The sequence below is a fragment of the Trachymyrmex cornetzi genome, unplaced genomic scaffold, assembly GCF_001594075.2.
Source record: "Trachymyrmex cornetzi isolate Tcor2-1 unplaced genomic scaffold, Tcor1.1 scaffold144, whole genome shotgun sequence".
NCBI classification, from domain to species: domain Eukaryota; kingdom Metazoa; phylum Arthropoda; class Insecta; order Hymenoptera; family Formicidae; genus Trachymyrmex; species Trachymyrmex cornetzi.
In genome coordinates, this window is record NW_017296027.1 from 557,468 (window position 1) to 567,027 (window position 9,560).

General features: G+C 31.9%; 1 protein-coding gene across 4 annotated transcripts; it reads right to left on the reverse strand.

Annotated features, from left to right (window-relative positions):
- Nucleotides 1-77: 77 nt before the first annotated feature.
- Nucleotides 78-9,385, reverse strand: gb (solute carrier family 7 member genderblind). Of its 4 annotated transcripts, none has more exons than XM_018501940.1 (11): nt 9,310-9,385; nt 5,708-5,879; nt 5,350-5,572; nt 4,935-5,050; nt 3,122-3,247; nt 2,890-3,034; nt 2,649-2,772; nt 1,522-1,722; nt 1,188-1,337; nt 628-805; nt 78-285 (listed from the first exon to the last, which is right to left on the reverse strand). In XM_018501940.1, exons 2-11 carry the CDS (start codon nt 5,838-5,840, stop codon nt 221-223), a joined length of 1,461 nt encoding a protein of 486 aa, XP_018357442.1. In that variant the 5' UTR covers nt 5,841-5,879; nt 9,310-9,385; the 3' UTR covers nt 78-220. The 4 variants fall into 4 exon arrangements, with proteins under 4 accessions (XP_018357442.1, XP_018357441.1, XP_018357443.1 ...); XM_018501939.1 differs by lacking the exon at nt 9,310-9,385 and adding an exon at nt 5,956-6,058; XM_018501941.1 differs by lacking the exon at nt 9,310-9,385 and having other exon boundaries at nt 5,350-5,476; nt 5,538-5,572; nt 5,708-5,747.
- Nucleotides 9,386-9,560: the final 175 nt, after the last annotated feature.

A 9,560-nucleotide genomic window follows, 5' to 3' on the forward strand; every position in this document is an offset into this window, starting at 1 on the left:
AATTAAGTTTAACACCTAATATATATATATATATATATATATCTATTATCCTTTAAAACTATATATATTCTTGCCTTTTTTTAGATTATCGATATTTTTTAAATTTTGGTTCCTACATGTAAAAATCATAAATTTGTTTTTCTGAAATCTCAAAGTAATTTCACAAATGTATAACATCGTATTCGATCGAATTGAATGATGAAGTAGAATTGCCATTTACTTAATTGATTTCAAGTTCTTCCCTCGCAGACAGAAATAACTTCTGTATAACGTGAGTAGCTTTAACTGAAAATAAAATAGAAAAATAAATGAAATACGTTAATTAAACAATGATATTCTGAACCTTTCTATTTTCCATTCTTTTCTCTATAAATTTATAATCTCTATTGTGTGTGTGTGTGTGTGTGTGTGTACTGTTTTCCTACTTTATATTTGTTACTTGAATATGCAAATAGCAATATTGTTATACGTAATAAAAACATTACCACTTGCTATTAGAATTGACTGCAAAGAAAGTTCAGAATAAGAGAATTGTTTAATGACATAAGAGGAGCAATGAAGAAAATTATAAATAAATGTATAAGTAATTAATAAACTTAATTAATTGCATTTGTAAGAATTACGAACTGTTAATTTTTTGGAACCACAATGGTTTGCTTTTCCAAGCAATACCGATAACATATGCGGGTATACCAGACACAGTGATCAGAATGCCCATACCAACTTCATATGGTCGTTGGTAGCATGGTACAATAACCAGAAAAGCACATAATGCTACGAACAGTATAGGTATCCATAATGGTATCTGAGAAGAAGAAGTTTCAATGACTTATATATACACACACCATGCGCGCGCGCGCGCGCGCGCGCACGCACTCACGCACACGCACATACTTTATATATAAATAGTAACGCGTACTAAATTGAGTAAAACAGACCTATAATTTTTTAATTTTAAACTTGATATAAAATGACTCAAATAATTTAAAATTAAAACAATAAAAACAACAGGACTACGAGCTAAGCTTGACTCGTAAAATAAAGAGCCTTACAATAAAGTTTAATTTGAGAGTACGTATATTTATTAGGTCTATCTCTGTTAGTTTACAAAGTAAAAAGTGGTAGCCATTTATATGATACCCTGTATATACATTGTTTAATACTTTCATGTATATGAAATACATTACCTTGATTGGTCGTTCCATATTAGGTCTTTTATAACGCAGCCATAAAATTCCAGCTACCGAGATCATAATGAAGAATGATTCTACTATACTGCAGTATGTAATCAGTACAAATATATCACCCGTGCATAACATTATGAGGGATAGAATACACTGCAAATGCAAAAAGATTGATTTATGATATAAAGAAAGGAAAGAATTTATTTTAACGTATAAAATAAGAAAGAAAGCTTTTAATTTTTGTTCTCCTACAGTCATAATTCAACATAGCTGTTATTAAGAGAGATTAAAAGCCTTAACAATTTAATTAGCAGACATAATTTAATATTGTACACACCAGAAATATTAAGGCAGGCATAGGTGTGAATCTGGTCATATTAATGTGGCTCAACATCGAGGGAAAATGGCCATTTCTGGCACCGACGAAGCACATTCTGGATGATGTCATAATATGAACGCTCAATCCACCAAAAGCGGATATAGCTACCATTACAGGTATTATCCAAGCCATATATCCGAGAAGTTGATTTCCAAAAGTCTAATAAAAAGACTAAATTTTGTATACGTTTGACAATCCCTGGCGGAAAAAAAATGTTTACGAAAAAGTACATCAAAGCTACATAGATTGAGACAAGATTTTAGAAATTCTTAATTTTTTTAGATATTTATAGTAGGATGTACAGTGAGGGTTGTTTGTCTTAGAAATTCTTAGTTTTTCGTAGATATTCGTAGTGGGACAATCGTTGTTCGAGAGTGAAGGATTTCTTGGTATTTCAAACAAACAATGTGTCACTTTACGTCCCACTACGAATATCTATAAAAAACTAAGAATTTCTAAGATCTTGTCTCAATTTATGTAGTTTTTCATAAAATTTTTCCACCAGGGATGCTATTGAAATCTAACTAATTAATTGTTACACAGGATGTTCGATCCATATCATCTTTTGTAGGTAGACTAAACTGAGTCAAAAAGTCCTTTGGTACCATTTTATAATTTTCGTAATAGTTGATAAGAAATTAATTCCTAAAGATTACACGTTCAATCGGCTTACTTTAGTAATTAATTTCTTTTTCCAGAGACTCGAACCGAAATTGTATTATGGATTAAAATTTCAGCCTGATCGAATCGTAATTATGGCCCGAGACTACTCAACTTTCGGTTATAGTGTTGGTTCTGGTTTTTTCAGTGACAACAGTGACTGTTACAGGTATATAATTACCGAAAACTAAAAAGGACTAAAAAGGATCTAAATGCAAGCGGACCCGGTACTTGTTACGGTAAAAGAATTAGAACCAAAAGTCGGATTTAGCTTCGGACCGTTATCCAGATCAAAATTTTTTCCCTGTTTTTAATTAAAAAATAAAATAGTATAACACTTTGATACTAAATTTATTTCGCGTTCTATCTGCCCACAAGAAATGATATACCGGATATCTTGTATATTGAATAAAAATATTACTTACCACAGCGATAGCGTTGGAAGCCATCATAGCAGTTGGAGTTAAAACGGTCAGATAAGCAACATTTGCCATAACATATATTAAGGTCACTAGCGGCAGTGATATGTAAATTGCACGTGGTAAATTTCTATTGAGTTAAGTCAATCAATTAATTTGATGATCAAGGAGTAAAATCAATATCGAAGTTTCGATTTTTTCTTTTCTTTTATAGTAGACTGATTAATCAATCATCTTTGTAACTTACACATAAGGATTTTTTAGTTCTTCCGTCATAAAATTCAGATAATTCCATCCTGAATAAGAAAATATACCAGAGTAAAAAGCTATAGCGATTTTTCCAGGATCGGTGTTCGTGTTTTCAAAACTATTTTCGAAGTTTTCTTTGTGTCCTAATTAATATAACAGATTAAAAAGAATAATTTTTAATAAATGATTAAAATGTTATTAAGAATTGAAAGATTTACTAAGAAACGTACCTATGCAAAGCCAGATTAATCCAGCTATAATAATCATCATTAATGCCCCAATTTTAGCAAACATAAATACATTCTGCATTTTTGACGTCTCTTTTACGTCATAACAATTGATGAAAGTGAGGAAACCTATAGGTGAACATAGTAGATTTTATATATTAAATTGAATAAAGTTATCCTCAAGCAATATGTTTAATTATATTTAAATTTTTTTAGCTGAGTATTTATATATAAATAATAAATATATCCACGCGCGTCGCTATTTACTTTTAAGCGCATATTTGCATTCAAATAATTTTGCATTATATCTTAAATAAGGTGGTGAAGTAATTAAACTACTACGATCTATAATTTTGCGAATATAGAGCTCTAAGGATCGGAGCTTTCATTAGATCAAAACCAATGTGCGTTATATTCATCAATATCATATCCTACACGAGATGACACTGTTTTTCCAAAATACATTGGATCTAGACCAGGTCGATAAAAAATCCAACCCAACGTAGGACTGGTAACCCAACTCGGCGGTCATTAACAATATTCAGAATTTCTTCAGCAGCTTCGGACAGGACGGAAACAAGGGCGACAAAAGATTATGGACACGGATGTAGAAAGAGGAAATGGATATTGGAAAATATTAGGATTGCTACCTGGAACTCACGGGTAGCTTATCAGGAAGACAAGATGAAATATTAGAAATAATGGACAAAAGGAAGATAATTAGTACTACTAGAAACAAAGAGAAACTGAAAGGAATCATGGATATAGACAACAAAATTATGATTTGGAGCGAAATATTTCAGAATCAAAGGGCGAAAGCAGAAGTAGCGGTACAATAGGTAGAAGATGGAAAAACGATAGTGCTATAAATATGTAGGGGACATCTAGTCAGTATTATGGGCGTCTACGCCCCAGAGGAGGGGAAAAAGAAAGAGACAGAAAGTTACAAAAACATACAATGGAATAAACAAAAGTCACTACATCGTGATAATAGAAAACTTGAATGTGAGAGCAGGGAACGAACCTATCGATAATGTCATAGGAAATCAGGGAGAACTGGAGGTTAATGACAATGGGAGAGCATTGCAACATTATTGAACTATCAATAATTTAAAAGTGACGAACACTTTTTTCAGAAAGTGAGATATCAACACATGAACATCCAGATGATAATGGAGCCTAATTGATTACGTTATAGTAAATAAAAAATAATGGCATTCCATGGCAAGAATAAGATCGGATCAAAAATAAGTCTGGAAAATATAACGCTGAAACAAGTCATCCACTTCAAATACTTAGGCTACAAGATCACCTACCAATACGATAGAAATATCGAAAATAAAGTAAGGAATTTTATAAGAATATATGGAACGGTTAGAAGAACTTTAGGCAACCAATGCAGAAAGGAAACTCTCTTAAGTTCTACAAAGTCATGGCCGTACCAACATAGTTGTATAAATGCGAAGCCTGAATGGTGAGATCACAGGATGCAAAGAAAATTCAAATGGTGGAGATGAGATTTCTGAGAAGTGTTAGAGGATGTACAAGAGCGTACTCATATGAGAAATGATCCGCCATCAGACAGGATTTAGGAGTCGCCACGGAGGAGAAAATTAAGGAGTACAGAAAGAGATGGTACAAACACGTAATTTGCATGGAAGACGCGAGACTGCCGAAGATGGCACTTAACTCTAAGGAAGGCGAGACATTGGCGTCTAAGAAAGAAATGGGCTATTGAATAGGAACACAGGTCGTAGAGCCTAATCCGTTTAGAAATTTGATGATAACGATCTTTAACAAAACACTAAAAACTCACATATACTCAATGCAGCGATTAATCGCACACCATAAACCGGAGTGTCGCAATTAAGAAAAAATGGTTGTACAACATACTGAGCAAATGTCAGTCCCATGATAGCGTTTGTTGTAGGTCTGTAAGCAATAAAGATATGTTTTTCTACCAATATTATATTGGGTGTTAAATTTAATTCCTGCCGTTTTTCGTCTTCAAAATTGATTTGTTTCGAAGGCAAGATGAATGAATACCACCTTAATCAAAGTAATTTCCTCCATTTTCTACTTTATTACTAATTAATAATACTTTATTAATAATACTTTGATTAAGGTATTTCCCTTCGAAACAAATCAATTTTGGAGACGAAAAACGGCAGGAATTAAGTTTAACACCTAATATACATCAATTAATGAAATTTAATTTGAAATTTACTTACACAAAAATTAAATTAGCGGCCCATAAATATAGAAATGAAGGCAATGCGCCAAAAGCTTCATGAATGTAAGCATAATCTCCACCACTGCGAGGTATGCTAGTACCCAATTCCGCATAACATAAGGCACCTACCATAGAAAGCAGGCCACATAGCACCCATATAATCAGAGATAATCCTACACTACCTACTTCTTGTATTACTCCCTTTGGTGAAATAAAGATGCCTGCAAACATGTAACTTAGCGGAAATTTGATACAATTGTACAAAACCACGAAATACATAAAAGTACGCTGTAGTTTTAAAAACTATTTTGAATTTTTATTTATTATATAAGCGGAAATAAGCGAGTTAAATATACCTGAGCCAAATATAATTCCCAATATGATAGCTACTCCTTCCAAAAGGCCTAATTGCTTTTTCATTTGTACCTTGCCCATCGATTTTTGCTGGTTATCAGATGACCGAATGAATTCTTTCTTTTGAAGATTCATCTGATAGTTCTGTCACTATTTGTGCAGAGCAATTTTTGTCTAAGAAAAATTCTGTTATTTTTATAGAAGATATCTTTTCAGTCAAGATATTAATTTAAGATACTCTTTGCTTAACTTTTAATTTTATTATATGGATTAAGAGATAAAGATTCTCACAGTTGATTCATGAGAGATTGATATAAGCAGGATATTTTAATTGTATACATATATCAGTTGCATTACCTGAAAGTATAAATATTAATTCTGTAAAGTTCTCTTTAGGTAATCTAAAATTTGTTAAGAATTTGTCAATTCTATTTATAATTTCATTTGTTCTTTAAAATCTGTAAACATAAAGATCATGAAAATACAAGTATACATAATTAAAATATGTACAGACAGATAATACGGCAGTTAGGTTTTTAAAAAATATCAATGGAAATCGTGTTATTCAAGACCAAAAATTAATACAGCAAATAAGATGAGATTTCATGAACTAATAAAACACATTAGTTTTATTATAATTATGGGAAATGACACGTTAGGTTAACTTTTGAAAACACTCTTGTGCTTAATTGCACAGCGATGAAGAAGAAAATAATTAGCACGTACGTTATTTAAGGCTCCTGAATAGCGACCATAGCCATATTGAATCGTGACGTCAAAAGCGAGAAATGACACGTTAATTTTATTATGTGCCATTTGTAATTAAATATAATTTGGATAAAACAAAATGAGAGTGCTTTAAAATATTTATAAAAATGTACGAAAATTATGGCTTATCCCGCCTGACAGTCAGTAAATAATCTTAAAAACTGATAAAAAGATACGTGTAAGTGAAAACATGAGGCTACGCATGCGTATTAAATAAAAGTATCTTTTATCACTTTGTACGATTATTTACTGTCAGGAAGGATAAGCATAGTTTTCGTCCATTTTTAAAGCAAATGTTTTAAAGCAATCTCATCATTGTTTTATTCAAATTGTCTTTATTTGTAAATGGCACGTAATAGAAATTAACGTGTCATTTCTCGTTTTTGTCATGATTCGAAATATGGTTGTGATCATTATATACTCAGGAGCCTTGAATAATGTACGTGCTAATTATTTTCTTCTTCATCGCTGCACAAGTAAACACGAGTGTTTTCTTGATTATAAAATGTACTTATATATATATTATATATATTTTTTGAAAATTTTGAAACATTTAAATGTTTATGTTTAGCTTTCCAAAAAATCTGTAATTTTTGACTTATTTACATTTTTAAAATATATCTTTATAAATTTCATACGGAGTTAAATGTTTGTTTTTACGTTTTTTTTAGTTAAAGGATTTATATTTAAAAAATAGAATTTCAATTTTGCCAAGTTTATGCCTTTTTGCATGGTTTTTAAAGTAAAATTTTGAACAGAATTTTCATCAGAGTTTTTATCCTCTGAATTAATTTTATTTGACTCACAATCACACACACAGATGTCATTTCAATAAAATCGGCTTCATTAGTCTTATGATCTCCTTCCCTTTTTTGTACTAATAATATTTGATTTCCTTCATTAGTCAAAGCATCAATTCTCTATGTATGTATTAGAATAAAACCATATTGTGAGGATACTGTGTTATACAGGAAATACGTGTATATATACAAACATTTTAAAATACAAATTCTATGTTGAATCTAAATCAAATCAGCAAATTATAAATCATAAAAGTATACAGTTTACTGAAAGTTGAAGGCTTTAAACTTGAAATATATCATATAATCGCATCTTTCTAATATATATGATGTCTGATTGAGCATCAAATTATTAAAAATTGCTTGTCAATATAGTTTAATTTGTGATATTATTACAGTAGTTTAATTGCATTTATAAGTTCGGAAAACCAATCCGGCACGCAGTTCAAATTACTACAAATATAGTACGTAATGTTAGCAAAATGTTAGCAATTTGGAGCCACATTGGCAACAAACTCGATCAGATTTTGACTACAAAATCATAGCTATCTGTGTCTGCATTTGGTTATGGATTTGTCGACAAAGTTTGTTGCAAATTGATAGCAAAAAAAATCGAGCAGAGTTTGCTCGAATTAGGTTCTGCTTTCAATCTGTACTCAATCTGTCGTCAGGTTATGCAGGACTATGTTTGATTTCTGCAAAATTGGGAAGCGTTATTTTTTATAATAAACATGACATTGCAATTTTTTTGTAACTAAATGTTAAGGTTGTGCTAAGGTGGGAAAAGTCGATTTTTTCGACTTTAGCACAACCTTAGTGTTTAGTTATAAAAAATTGCATCGTCATTTTCAAATTGTTTATTATAAAAAGTAACGGAAAAGTAACGGAAAAAGTAACGCTTCCCAGCTTTGGATTTCTGCTACCAATCTGCTGACATAGCATGTCTAGCAGCCTTTGTCATATTTCTGACAGCAATTTGCTGACAATGTCAGACAATACAAATTCTATGTAAAATTTTTTGCCTTTCTGCAATCAAAAATTGATAGCAGGCCCTGCTCAAAATCTGTCTCCGCAGACTTTACTATCAGGGATTAAAGATCTAGCTTCGACCATTATAGGCATTTAGTTTCTAATTCGTATTGATTGTGTTTTTACATGTACGGTCTAAAATAAGATTCTTGTTTTAAAAAAATGTAAATTATAAAAAATAATTAGCCCAATGACGGTTAACAATTTCGTACAATAGTTTATTTAATAGTTTAATACTTTTGTATTTAGAAGAAAAAACTTAATGTCAGCAAAAGAATAAAGTTCTGATTTATATAAACCAGGCCTGTCCAATTTGAGCTCTGGAGCCAAAACACAAAGCCATCATGTAAAAAAATTCAATGTAAGATTTTAGGAACTGTAAACTGTTAATAAGAGTCACTTAAATGCGTATCAATACTTTACAGTCCCCGAAATCTTACCCACATTGAATTTTTTGCATCGATGGCTTTGCGTTTTGGCTCCGGAGCTGAAATTGGACAGGCCTGATATAGACCTACAGAGTGATACACTTTAATCAAACATTTAGAATATTTTATTTTTGATGATACGAAAAAATGTTTCAAATAAAAGTGGAACGATTTCGAGAGGGACGTATTCTGTTGTATCATGTTTTTTTTCTAGGTAGAAGTGCTACAAACAGTAAATGTTGACAAGAGCCCATCCACCTCAAATTTTGATAAAAATACACAGAATTGATGTGTTTTCACGTAAAAATAAAGTGACAAGAATAAAAGTGTCGCTCTGCTCCGAAATATTAATCGTTAAAGTTTTTTTTTTTGGAGTGTCCTTCGGATTGAGGAAAAATACGCGCCTTGTGTCCTAAATCGTTAAAGTTGATAACTAATGAGGTTAGGAAATCTGTCACAGTTGCGAAATGCTGCGATATACCGCGATCACATTTTCATGCTCTGTGGCTACATGCGCATGCGTTTTAGGTATTTGTCTGTTTTAAAAACATAAATTCTCTGTTTTAACCCTCACAATACCATGTTCAATTCGGTCATCGGTCATCGGTGCCTCATTTCTAGATTCCTAATTTTCTACCATCGCGCGTCGTGGCCATCGGAGATCGGGCCGATCGGGGGTCACTAGAATCCGTTCATGTTTTCACCTACTTAATGCTGGATTCACACTGCACCCGATTTGCTTCGTACGACGCTCTTCAACCAATGGCTGCGTTCAGCAGACTCAACAGTTTTGCAACCGTTTTGTGATTCTTCGCTAAGATAGGACTATT